A 13,906-nucleotide genomic window follows, 5' to 3' on the forward strand; every position below is an offset into this window, starting at 1 on the left:
CTGTTACATGCAGGCATTAGAAAGTGAGGGTGATGTTATGGTTGTGAATGTGTTCAGCAGTGTGACTTACAACTGGCGTACAAAAAAGTAAGAGTACATTAAAATTTTAACGTTTTTAATTTTTGAAAAGAATATATTCTACTTTTGAAATTATCTCAATACAAGCTTTAATATTACAGTCCAGGATCTCTTTCTCAGTTTTAATCTAGTGGCCTAAGAAATGACTTAAGCATACCCAATAGTCACCTGGATGAATTAATTTCTTGAAGGGTATGTGTAACTTACTGTTCACATCAACTGCTTTCCCCTTGCATCTCCTTGCAGTTGATGTGGTGGTCTGCCTACTATATTACAGGTCTTACTATTACTGAATTTACATGGTTTTTTTTAATCCATCTAACAAATGACCAGAGAATTGGGATGCCTACTAATCTTGAATGAAGTCTCAGCAATTTCCACTATTTGGAAAGCATGTCCAGCACAGGCTTTTCCATACTCCCTGCCTAACTTTCCAGTCTCTTTACTGGTCACCTTCTAGTGCCCCTTCTCTGACTGACATGTCATCTAACCCAGTATCATTCTGGCCTCTGTTGTTCCTGTCCTTGTCCTAACCCATTTTCCGTGTCATCTGCTCTGTCTCAGAGCTCATCTTCTGGAGAACCCATGCCTGCTTACCCTGCCCTCACATGAGTTCTGTCACTCCTCCTCAGCACTCTCAAGCGGAGGTTATGTGCTTTTATTTCTTTGAGACTGTTCTTGGGTGTGTAGATTGTATGTTTTCTTTCCAACTAGGTAAATATCTCTTGTGCATCTTTTCAGCCCTGTTTCTCTATTACGCACCTAAGTGGTAGGTCTGGTGCTTAACCTGATCAAAGATTCAGAAAATACTTCTTAAATAGTCTCAAAAGGGGCCAGGCATGGTGATGCACTAATATAATCCCAACTACTCAGGAAGCAGAGATTGCAGGGGGGGGGGGGGGCGGGGGGGGGGGAGTTAATGAGCAACCAGTAAGCTGAGCATAGGGGCACATATCTGTGATCCTACCTGTATGGGAGTCATAGTGGGAAGATCCTGGTCCAGGCCAACCTTGAGATCCTATCTAGGGGGAGAAAAAAGGATGAGGGTGTAGTTCAAATGTTAGACAGTCTACCTGTGAAGCATGAGACCCTGAGTTTAAACCTGGTACCCACCCCCAAAAAAGGAACACATGGGTGGAGAGGGTATTAGCCCCACCACTGGTTACTTATTCTTAACTATTAAATAGACTGACCTGGTGTGGCCTGTTAAATCTAGGTTATCTTACTAACCACATACTGTGAGACCAGACAGCTGGTGGGCAGGTGCTAATAACCACATGCTAACCACATGCTTGATCCTCACACCCATGGCTGGCCCCCCTTTGCTAAGTATGTCCTTGCTTGTGTCCCAGTTAACCCATTCTTCTTGAGCAACTTTGGAAAAGAACCAGGTTGTTTTTAGTACGCAGTCCACCCCACGTGCCTCTCTTCAGGTCAGATCACCATTCCCTAAGTAGATACACACCCTGCTCAGGAGCCAAGTCCTCTGAACTCCTGTGTGACTCATGCCACAACATGGTCAGATTAGCCTAAAAACTTGTAGTACAGGTTCTGGCTATGAATTGGAAATAGCAGCTGGTGGGTCAATTGAATAGACTTTAAGATGAAGCTTGGATTGCTTTTCAGGAAAGACAGCCTCTCTATGCTCCATCTGGCCAGTGTGTCTATCATTATGTATGCTTCCCTCCTGCTAGACTTCATAGCATTTGGGGGAAGAGATTAGCCCATCTTGGTAATTCCACTGCTTGGCACCAAATGGGTAGCCAGTAAATGTATGTGGAATAAGTGAATGAATATCTGGGCCCTCCTTTTGAAGGGAGTGGTAGTTAGCATTATAGTGGCTACACACTGTTATCAATTGCAGTAGAATATATGCTAAATGCTCTCTTGACTGAGTTTTGTGCTCAGGATCAGGCACATTGCTAGAAGTGTTTAACTTTATATTGTAGTCCTTGATGGATTTTTCTTGTAAATGAATGCAAGGGTTTGCCTCAATAAGATGTTACTAATAACTGCCACTATTACCACCACCCACCCCATCAGGATAGGATATGAGTACAAATGTAAGTGACCTCCTTTGTAGCTTAGCCTCATGGGAACATAACTATAATAAGTTTAGATGGCTAGACCTCAGTGTCATGGGCCCACACCTGTAATTCTAGTAACGTAGGAGACTGAGATCCAAAGAATCTTGATTCAGAGCCAAAGGGACTCCCATCTCCAAAATAACCAGCAAAAAAGCTGACTGGAGGCATCACTCAATTTGTAGAGTGCTGACTGAGCAAGGCCAGCAAGTGAAATACCCTGAGTTCAAACCCCAAGACTGACATTTTAAAAAAAAAAAAGGACTAGAAAATAGACAAAACCACACAGCAGATTTCAGGAAAAGATTCTTTATGCATATGACTTGTATATCTGTTACATCTTAAGTTTTGTGTCAGAATCTTGAAATGGGACTAATTTCAACATTTTTACTAATCATCTCTAGCAATTAAGTATATGCTTTTTTTTTGCAGGATATAGAAAAGCAAAAAGGAAAACAAGCCATGCCTGAAAAACATGAAAATGAAATGTCACAAGTGAAGCAAAAAAGCAAAAAACTGTTAAATGTTAAGAAAGAAATCCTGACAGATGTGAAATCCAGGTGAGAAAAAAAATTATTGCAGAGAAATAAGATGTTTAAAAGGAGACACTGGTATTGGTTCTGGTTTATTGCTTTGTAAAAGTAAGGCTTAGTGGCAAAGCTGGGCACTGCCTCCAGTTTCTCTTGGGGTTTTCCTGATGTCTAATGTGTTCACTGTGGTTGATTAAAATAACCATGTGCTTCTGATGTCAGGAATATAGAGAGTGAAGTGTGCTATCTGTAGTAGAAATTTAGGTATGATTTGTTTCCAAGCAGAGAGCTTGTGCACCATGAGTACACTTGTGCCCCAGATATAGGTATGAGTATGATTTTTCAAAAACAAAAAAATCTCTTAATCTATTGACTTACTAACCCAGCGCTGCACTTGGAATCTAGAGTTCTTTGTCATAAAACTTGGGAGCTTATTCTTTAAAAATGTTCCCCAATTAGAGTTCTACTATGAAATGACTCGAGTCAGTCTCTAGGACAGGACTCAGTCAAGCACCATTTTGATGGCTTGCTGCAGAAGGCTTTCCCATTGAGCCAACTGGCTTATTAACTAAAGTTATGTCATACTTTCATTAAACCTTTGGTTAAAACCTACATAATAAACCAATTTCAGTTTTAGCTCATTGATAATTCCCTTCCTAGTTGATTATAAAAATGTTCAACAGCATGGAAGCTGATAGCTATTGATAGTGATATCCAGGATAGCGAAGGGATTGGGTATAAATTAAGAAGGAAGACATAGTTGTTTCTGTTAGTTTGGATCTTAGATCTGTGGAAGGTCTGTTCTTACTCTAATTCTGAGAATGCTTAACTGGAGAGAAACACCATTGACTTATTCTCTATCCCTGGATTATACAGTTGGCCTCAGACAAGGGTTGCCAGTGCTGTTCATTATACCCAAAAGAGAATAAGAAATTAGTGATTACAACAGAAAAATTTTACTTAACCTGAAGCTTAGAAAATGGCACATGGATGAAAATTATACTCTTTTGTGGAAACTGTTAATTTGAATTATACAATCTCACATTCTGTTGAAACAGCCTGGCTCTGTAGGAATGTCATCTAGAGTAGTAATTGACCATTTGAGGGGAGGGAGAAGAGACCACCTCTTCTGAAAAGGAGATTGACAATGCTTGTATCTTTCCTGAGAGAAGCCAGTATGAAACACTGATCAGTTTTAATGTTGAGGCATCTCCGTGCATCCTACACCTAGTGTTGAGGGATTTTTCTTCTAGACCTAAAAAGATTATTTATGGGATATTTTAAAGTAAATCATGCTAATAAATCCAAATTATGAAAAACTTTTTACATGATTAGAAATATTGTATACATTGATTTACATTATGGGTCTTACAATCATAATTTTTTTAATCCGTTCTTCTAGCTGCATGCCCGTGGCTCACATCTGTAATCCTAGCTACTCAGGTGGCTGAAAGCTAAGGATCATGATTCAAAGCCAGCCCAAGCAGAAAAGTCCCCATGAGACTCTCCAATTAACTACTCAGAAACTGGAAGTGGAGCTATGGCTTAAAGGGATAGAGCACTAGCCTTGGGCAGAAGAGCTCAGGGATGGGTACCCAAGCCCTGAGTTTAAGCCCAATAACCAACCAAAAAAAAAAAAAAAAAAAGGTTTCTAAGAACTCTTAGAGATATAGTCACCATCTCGGCCATTTACTAGTCCTGATGCCTGAGTTTAGTACCAGAGACTGAGGCTGGACTTGTTTCTCCTAACCCTATTCTTCTTCCACTGGCTTATGTTGTTCTCCTTTTTTTAAATGAGTTAGGAAATATTGTCATATTTTAATTTGAAAAGTCTAAAAAACTTCACTTGAGTCCACTATGTTAACCTGCAGTGAGAGTGGTCTGTGCAAGTGACAGTTTATACATAGTCTCCTGATATGTAGTTAGGCAATCTAATTTTTTTTTCAGTGCTAGGACGGAACCTAGAGCACAGCTCATGCTAGTTAAGTGCTCTAACCCCTTCAGTTACACCCAGTCCTTGATTATATAGTTAGTTACAAGATAAATCATTACCAAGCAACAGTTCAAGTAAGGTCCTCTAAATTGTCTTTTTTATGTAAAGTTTATTGTAAAAGTTAAATTGTCTTTTTTAATTGGAAAAATCCATATGCAGTCTCCTGTTTTTAATCTCCTTAATCTTGTTAAATTCACTAATCTTTTGTTTCTGAATTTAAAGATAAAAGTATTGAGAACCAGAATTCATTAGTATATCAAGTATGCATTTAGATAAATAAAAACTTTAAAAATAAAAAAGAAGAAGAAACGTTGCCTCTTAGAGTAGAGCCACTCTCTGTGTTTACTGAGTTGTAATAGTAAATATGGTTCACTGTCACTCAGGTAGAATCATGGCCAGCCCACGTTTTAGTGATACCCGAGTTTCCCCATCCATTATGATTCCAGGTATCTGAAGGAAAGGTGCACACATTCTTTAAAGACATGTCATAAGGCATGTATCATCACTTTTTTTAGGAAGCCTTGTAAGAGAGAAAAAGGCCAAAGGAAGGTTCAGTGCTATCTCCACAGCTATCCTTCCACACTTCCAAAAATGGACTCCAAAATGTAAGCTCCTAGGAGTAGGAACATGGGGTTCCAATGACAGAAATCTGGTCTAACAGATTTTTTTTCAGCTTTAACATTACAGAAATGGCCTATAACCCTCCAAGTGACTATTCTAAGTCATGGATGCTAGGAAGTAGGAAGTAAATCTCAGACACCAAAAGAAACCAGTTGGACATCCCTGTTTAGGACACAGCTATCCACAAGATCATCGTAGTCTTGTAATACTCACATGTTTACATAACTGTAATCTCCAGGAAACAGAGGGAAGTTTAGCATGTAGACTGGCAGTACTCTCTCTGGTAATGTTTGCATGCAGTGTTCAGCTCAAAGGTCATGGTTACCCTGTTCCACCTCCCCAAGATCCATCAATCAGCACAGGAAGACCGTCTTTCTGCTCTTGCTTCTTGTCTTTTCTAGACATGAGGAATCAAACCTGGCATCTGAACCACTTTTCTCTCTTCCCTTTGAAAGAATTATCTCAAGAAATTTGGCTCTTACCCATTTTATTTAGAAGCCTTAATAAAGATTTGGCTGAGGATCATCTCTCTTAAAAACAGATGAGTCAACAAAAATAAAATAGTCTGCCACCTTTTTTCTTAAAAGCAATTATTTTACAGTGGCAGAGTTAAGTTCTTATAAATAGCTATCCCCATCCCCACACTTAGACAACTTACCTAAAAATAACCCACAACCCACATGGCCTCCAACAAGATTGGGTATCTGTGTCCTCTGGCTGTTTTTAGAAAGCAAAGTTTTAAAATAATCCTTTTGGAGTAGAAGGAGGACAGAGATTTTATAATGCTGTAGCAGTCGTGGTCTTTCCAATAAACTCTGAATTTTTTCCTACCTAAAATTCTTTTTTTTAAACAGAGAAAAACTTCCTGTTTCCATTTCCTGCCATTCATTCTTTTTTTTGGGGGGGGGGGTATTGGGGGGGTCTGGTCGTGGGGCCTGAACTCTGAGACTGGGTGCTGTCCCTCAGCTCTTCAGCTCAAGGCTAGCACTCTACTACTTGAGCCACAGCGCCACTTCCGGCCTTTTTTTTTCTTTTTGCTTATGTGGTGCTGAGGAATTGAACCCAGGGCCTCATGCATGCAAGGCAAGTACTCTACCACTGAGCCACCTTCCCAGCCCCTGCCATTCATTTTTATAAATTCTACTTATTTTTTTGCTAACAATCCTCTGAATTTAGATTAGTTCTTACTTATCTATTATGGAAATTTTAGAAATGTAGAGAAACAAAAGGATAAAAATATCCTTTGACACCTTATAAAGTGTTTGTAAACAGCTGTCTTTAAAATGTCCTTATTTGGGCTGGGAAGGTGGCTCAGTGGTAGAGCACTTGCCTTGCATGCCTGAGGCCCTGGGTTCGATTCCTCAGCACCACATAAGCAAAAAGAAAAAAGCCAGCAGTGGCGCTGTGGCTCAAGTGGTGGAGCACTAGCCTTGAGCTGAAGAGCTGAGGGACAGCGCCCAGGCCCAGAGTTCAGGCCCCACGAATGGACCCAAAAAACAACAATAAAATGTCCTTATTTATAAGGTCACATTCTGTGAATTTACCTTCTTGGTCTGTGTGGAGTGGAGGTTGTTTTGTTAGGTTTGGGAATTTTGAACCACTGTTTGTCTCTGACCCAGAACAGAGCACAAATAGGCAGCATTGTGGTGAATGAGGGAAGGAAGAAGATGAAGTACATAATGGACTTGAAGCATAGGGACAGGTAGAAAATACCAGATTTACATCTTTAAAACATGTACACAAACTTTGTAGATGTGTAAAGAAAAGTAAACTGTCAAACTCTCAACTCCGCCCTGTACTGCCAGCTTTGCAGCTATCCTGGGTTCAGTGGCAATCACTGAAGCTCCAAGGAGGGTCCATTGAGTTTCCTTAGCTGTGCTCAACCTTCTGTGGAATAGCCTTGTTGGGTGTATTGGTGTAGCTCCTCCCAGGGCTCCCCAAGTCCAAGAGGTGATCTTAGTGGACATCACAGAAGCAGCTTTGCTGTCCAGGTAGTTCCTCTGCTTGTAGTGCTGCTTTGTGTGTACCTGCTATGAAGTTCATTGCCCTAAGTGATTCTTTATCTGCAACTGCTTGTCTCCCTCCAAGATTTAATGTCTTTTTTTTTATCAGATTGTGGAAACTTAAAATGGTCCATCCAGCCTACCATTTTGCCTTGACTGACAAGAAGTTCTGTCAGTTGTCTGCAGTGTCCAGAACATAGTCCCCTCTCATTTAAGAGTTTCTGTGGGAAAAGGTGTTTAGGGTTTTGACTGGTAGAACCTGTGATATCTTCAAAAGTCCCACAAGTGGTATGATAGAGGAAGAGACTCACCCATAGCAGCCCTTACTGTTCCACACAGCAAGTCAGACCCAAGCTATGTACACATTTCTGAAGCAGGCACTCTAACTCCTAGTCTGTTAACAGATAATGCAGCTCAACACACTGTTGGCATTCAGAAACACAAAGAGGAAATCTGCATGTGCCAAGTATCTAGGTTAAGATTGTGGGACTATAAGTGGGTCATACCTACCTCAGGATAATCAGTTTCAAATGACTTTAATTATTTCTACAATCTGTTCCAAAACAACGAGTTTGAATTTTCCATCATTGATTGTCTTTCAGTTCTTTAGAACTATCATATACTCCGTCATTGGAAAGTAAACAACGTAGAAATCTCCCAACCAAGATTCCTCTTCCAACTGCTTTGACAAGTGGATCCAAACCACGAAATTCCCAGAAGACAAAAGGTATTGTCACTTTGCTTATAGATACATTCTTGAATCATTGTTTTCATAATTGTTGCAAGTTGTCAACAGTTACTAGTAATAAGGCAAATCTATATTTTATCATCATTGGAAGTTTCATTGAAACAGACCTGAAGGGGGAGAATTACTCTAACAACTTTTTCCTGATTTCTGTGCAGGTACAAGTAAGCTAATAGATAACAGACCACCAGCCCTGGCAAAATTTCTTCCGAACAGTCAAGAACTAGGCAACACCAGTAGTTCAGAGGGTGAAAAAGACTCTCCTCCACCAGAGTGGGATGCTGTACCAGTTCACAAGCCTGGCAGTTGTAAGTACAGGTTTTAGAAATCACCATACTCCCATCACCTACAGCCCACCTCCACTCTGGGCATGAACACTACAGTGTGGGTTATCCATTGTCAGTAGCCTGCTGGGACCAACCTGATGCAGCTAAAGGGGCCAATATTTACACCATTTGGCCAGTAGGTACACTACTGGAAATTGAAACTAGCCCTGGTAGAATGTTTACACAGAGATCAGCAGAAAATTCCTGAGGCATTTTGCTGGTATACCAGCCGTACCATCTAGGCATCCCAAGAATTGTCTGCTTTGTAAGCATAATAACTCAGCAGTTCTTTATCTGTGACTAGCTTTGTAAAAGTTGTTTACTATCAACCTTACAACTTTTACAGAAACAACCTACATGAAAGTTTTATGATTGCTCTTACTATCTTCTTGACTTTGTTTCTCAGATGTGTCCTGTGGTAAATCAAGACAATAAGCACAGACTACTAAAATAAGGTAGAAGTCCTCACCCTCTAGAAACTTTTGGATTAAAATGGAAGACATCAGTGTTTAGGGGTAGTCACCCTAACCTTAGGACCTCTGTCTGCCCATGTGAGAGTGGACTTGCAGTTGGCCCGTTTGTACTTAAGGGAAATGAAGAGGACTAAAGAATCAGGTTGAACAATGAGATCATTTAAGGTGAAGGGAAATTGAGATGAAGTGTACATGACAAGCCCTGAGTAAGCCAATGAAGGCAAAGAAGCTGGATGCTGTGGTGAGGTGCCCAATAAAAATGGCTGTTAGATTATCCCATAGCCAGTGTTTTAGAACTGTTCCGAGGCCTGGCAGATAAGCACGCTCTGCTGTGAAATACCACTAGTTTGTGAAACTGAGCACCAGGGAGAGGGGTGCAAGCCTTCTAGATATTGAAGCTGACTGATAGTGATGCCACCAGGAGGCCCTGAGCCACATTTAATGTGGCTCTTTTGGGATGGAGAGGAAAAGACAACAGGGTCTAATCCCATGGGGTTTCATCTCCATGCCATATAAAGAGAAGAAATGAGAAGTGGAAGGCAAGGGTCTAGAGCAGCAGCTCTTGGAGCTGGGGGCTGTGACTGCCTCTGCATCCTTCTCTGCTTATCCAACAAGGCTGTAGGGGTCTCCGGGCAAAGCTTGTCACCAAAACCAGTGTGCACAGTTCTTTAATACTTGTTCTAGTCAAGGAACAATTTGGCCTGGTCCCAAGCCTGTAACCAGCCCTTTAGCTTTTGCTCTGCACCAGCTTTACTGAAAGCTCTGCTGGGCTTCATTGACTAGCCATGGCCAGAGGAAGCCCCGAAGAGTCATCCAGTTCACTGTCTTTGTACCTTTGCCCTTATGCCTACCTCATCTGCTCCCCTTCTTCTCACTACTCCCTTGATCTTTTATCCTGCTGAACCCAGAAAGTTGTCCCACTTAAGACTGTTCCAGCCAGGATGAAGTGGTGTCATAGGGCTACAGTCTGATGAAAGATCTAACTGTCCCAAGTAGTGACCCTTACCTTGAGGCTCTGTACCACATGAGATACCAAGGAAGTTTTCCATAACTTAAAAAGTGGAAAGGTAAATAGAAAGCCCTAAAGGCAAAAGAATCATAATATTTGAAGCAAAAATTTCTCTAGTTGTATATTCCCTGTGCAATTTTTGGCCTCCTCCTCCCCTGTCTTCTCTTTCAACTTGGAGCATTGTTACAGAAGGTAACATTTTCAACTTGACCAATTTTTTTTTTAGCTCTGCATACTTTTAAAAAATTTTATTGTATAGGTGATATTCAGAGGGGTTACAGTTACATTCTTGTCAAACATTGTCACCTTCTCCCTTGTTTTCTCCCACTTTCCTTCCCCCATCCCACATCCCCTCCCCATGTTGTGAAGTTCATTTCCAACATAGTGTCTTGTGAGTATCGCCGTTGCTTTGGTTCACCCTTTGTCCTTTGTCTCACCATTTTGTTATTCCCCTTCCCTTCCCAAATCAGATAAACATATATAAGACACAGGGTACCAAAATCAAAAACAGTGACAACAGTGTAAACTGAAAGAAAAAAAATAACTTCACACAGTACATTAAAAACAAAAACAATTGGGATTGGGGGGGGGAGGGGGGAGGCTGGGAAGGGATGTGAAGGGTAAACAAAGGAGGAGGCTGCAATGCTTGGTAAGAAATGTACGCATTATCCTGCCCATATAATTGTAACTCTTCTGTACAGTATGTTCACAAATAAAATAAAATTAAATTTAAAAAAAAACAAAAACAAAATTTATTTCCATATCTTGGAGTTTATTTCAGTTAGCATCATTTTATATGGTCACATCTACATAGTTATTGAACTATTGTAATCCTCTGTTAGGACTATCCTAGGCATATACTAATTATTATAAATAAGGGAAACCATAGTGCCTATGTTTCTTTGGGTCTGGCTTTACCTAATATGATTTTTTACAAGTCTTTCCATTTTCTTACAAATGGGTGATGTCATCTTTCTGATGGAAGCATAGATTTCCATTTTATACACACACACACACTATTTTCTTGATCCATTCATCTACGTTGGTTCTGTATCTTAGCTATAGTAAATAATGCTGCAGTGAACATAGTTGCGCTGGTAGCTTTAATGTGGCCTTGTTTTTTATCATTTGGATAAATCCCAGGAGTGGGATTGCTGGATCATAGGGGAACTCTATGAGGAACCTCCATACTGCTTTCCAGAGTGGTTGAACCAGTTTACATTCCCACCAACAGTACAGTAGCATTCCCTTTGGACATATCCCATCCAGCATCTGTTATTATTTGGGTTTTTTGATGATGGCCATTCTAACTGAAGTGAGGTGGTATCTCAATGTTGTTTTGATTTTCATTTCTTTTTTTTTTTTTTCACAAATAAATCTTTTGTTTGTCACTATTAAAACTCTGGATTTTAAACAGATTCATAGACTGGTGGTTCGTATCCATCAGCTCACTCGACTTTAGCACCAGTCTCGTCACCAGTAGCTTTTCCAGAACTACCACCTTCACCATGAAGCTCCATGAGTTTTCCCAATTCAAACTTGGGCTTCTTCAGCATTTTTACTTTTCTAACGAAGACATCATGAAGTGGATAAATAGACTGGCAAGTCTTTTCTATGTTTTTCCCAATGCTGTCTGGAATCAATTTATTAACTACTTCTTTCAAGTCATTTGTCTGTACTTCTCGGGTCATGATTTCCATCATCTTCTTCCGGATTTGGCGGACCTGCTGATGCTGAGCCTAGGAGGTCTTGCGGATCTGATTGTTGCGTTTTTTAGTGAAACCAACACAGAACAGACGAAGCAAATAACCATCTGTAGTCTTGACATCAACATGAGCTTCAATCATGGTCTGCCACTTTTTGACCATGGAGCACATTTTGTCTCCAGTGAGATCCATGCCATGGAAGTTGGTCAGACAGTTCTTGCCCTGAACGTCCTCAGTAATTAGCTTGAATTTTCTAAATGCGACTTCATCATTCTGCAGATCAGCAAGGCTCACTTCACACACCCGACCCTTGAGGCCATCAGATGCGATTTTGGTTCCTTGAGTCCTCGTGACTAGTGTTTTCCCAATATTCCTTATATTGAACATGGCTGGTGCTTTCACATCATACCAATCCTTCTTAGAAAATGGATCAACCACTTTCTTCTTGGCTCCCTTTTTGCCACCTTTTGTAAGGCGCTTGTTCTTGCCGACCACCATGGTGCTGGTCAGAGAGCCAAAAGGCTGATTTCCATTTCTTTTATGGCCAGAGATGTTCAACATTTCTTCATGTTTCTATTGGCTATTCTTATTTTCTCTCACTTTTTAGTTCTTTGGCCCACTTATTAATGGAGTAGTTGTTTCTTTGAGGATTTGTTATTGGGTGGCATGGGATTTCCTAGAAGCCCCAAGTATATACAAAGACAGATTTTTTTCATAATGATAGAAGGGAATGGCAGAAGAAAGCTGCTCACCTTGTGGTGGAGAGGACAAGAAAGGTTATCAGAAGGGGACAACAGATATCCTTCTCTTCAAAACAATTAAACAGAACATATAAGCATTTTGTTTTCATACAGAAGCACTTGAATTCTTTTGAAGACTATAAAAAATACATATTAATTAATATATGACCTTTTATTTTCACTTCCAGCTACTGACAGTCTTTATAAACTTTCTCTGCAAACCCTCAACGCAGACATTTTCTTAAAACAACGCCAGACCTCACCAACACCTGCCTCTCCATCTTCCCCCGCTGCCCCTTGCCTGTTCACATCCCGGGGCAGCTACAGCAGCATCGTCAACAACAGCTCAAACAGGTAGGCTCTACCACCTGATTGATGTCCCCCTGACACAGAGATGTTTAACAACCACAGGGCTCTTCTGTCACACTCATTTTCTGGCTATTCAACCCTCTACCTGGGATCAGTTCTTCCTGCTGCAGAGGCCCTGTTCCTATACTAATCTGCCCATTCCCATTACCATAGAATGAGAAGTACATTTTTTAACTTACCAGAATTGTGTTCTCATTAAATGAAGCTCTAGAAAGGTTCTCCATGAATGGGGAATATGGATTTATGTAACACCTTTTTATATCAACCTTCAGATTGTTGGTCTCAGGAGGTTAAAGGCCAAGATCTAGGCAAAGACCGTCTGTGTTGTACAAGTTCCTGCTTACATGGAGTGAGCACACAGGTTGGCAACTGTCTAACCACACAGACAAGTGGCAGTGGGGGACACAGTAGCCATGGTCATTGAGCACAGCACCATTTTGTGTCTGCCCAACACATAACATTCATGGAGTGTGGTCTCACCTTGTGGCAGCTCAGCATCACACAGGCACCAATTTGTCACATCCTGTAGGTAGGCTTAGTGTTAGGGTCTTCCACAGTTGTCAAAAGAGACAGAGACTGACCTAGAGGTGTACATCAACAGTAGAGTGTCTGCCTTCCATGAGCAAGGCCTTGGATTCCATACACAGAGCCACCAAGAGATAAGAAAAGGAATCCTTTGATCCTCACTACAGTGAAGTGGCCTTCCCCAAACAGATTTGACCTATGTGTGATGCTTGTCAGTAAGCTCCCATTCTGACAGCATGTTTCTCTGCCCAGTGACTTCTTTCCTAGTGTTTTTCTCTAAAATGTGATTGCCCTCCTTTCTAGTCCCTTACTGTGATCCCTCCCTGGTTGTTCTCATAGGCCTCCTGGAAAGCCCTTTTTCATCTCATTAAGCATTCTTGAGCCCATGGCTTTTTCCATGAGACTCAATTGTGCACTGAGCTGTCACAAGACCTGAACCCAGCTTAGCAAAGCATACACAGGGTTCCCACTATAGGGTCCCGCAATTCCCAAGACTCACCCTCGGTTCCACCCTTTTCTCTGCTTCTTCCCCAAGTGACCCAAAAACAAAGCAGCCTAACGGAAGCAAAAGCAAATTGACAAAAGCAGCCTCACTCCCAGGTAAAAATGGCAACCCGACCTTTGCTGCAGTCACAGCTGGCTATGACAAAAGCCCAGGTGAGTGTTTCTGTCTGGAGACCTGGGCGAGCACAGTGAGTGGATTT

General features: G+C 41.0%; 2 protein-coding genes across 2 annotated transcripts in view; one reads left to right on the forward strand and one right to left on the reverse strand.

Moving 5' to 3' along the window:
• LOC138807830 (transmembrane protein 131) overlaps positions 1–13,906 on the forward strand; it is a gene marked incomplete at its 5' end in the record, with an annotated part of 140,668 nt that overhangs the window by 122,043 nt on the left and 4,719 nt on the right. The window contains 5 exons of the mRNA XM_069993630.1: positions 2,595–2,722; positions 7,912–8,036; positions 8,213–8,362; positions 12,497–12,662; positions 13,738–13,859. Coding sequence (XP_069849731.1) covers positions 2,595–2,722; positions 7,912–8,036; positions 8,213–8,362; positions 12,497–12,662; positions 13,738–13,859 — 691 coding nt within the window. The remainder of the gene's footprint in view (positions 1–2,594; positions 2,723–7,911; positions 8,037–8,212; positions 8,363–12,496; positions 12,663–13,737; positions 13,860–13,906) is intronic.
• Positions 11,247–12,084, reverse strand: LOC138807807 (small ribosomal subunit protein eS1-like). Its single transcript, XM_069993570.1, has one exon. The coding sequence runs from the start codon at positions 12,064–12,066 to the stop codon at positions 11,602–11,604; it is 465 nt and encodes a 154-aa protein (XP_069849671.1). The 5' UTR covers positions 12,067–12,084; the 3' UTR covers positions 11,247–11,601.

This window comes from Dipodomys merriami, unplaced genomic scaffold, assembly GCF_024711535.1.
Source record: "Dipodomys merriami isolate MVZ:Mamm:240054 unplaced genomic scaffold, mDipMer1.0.p SCAF_435, whole genome shotgun sequence".
Taxonomy (NCBI): domain Eukaryota; kingdom Metazoa; phylum Chordata; class Mammalia; order Rodentia; family Heteromyidae; genus Dipodomys; species Dipodomys merriami.

What these genes read in the sequence shown, in the direction of transcription:
- LOC138807807 (XM_069993570.1), bottom strand. Translation starts at nt 12,066, where the DNA reads ATGGTGGTCGGCAAGAACAAGCGCCTTACAAAAGGTGGCAAAAAGGGA.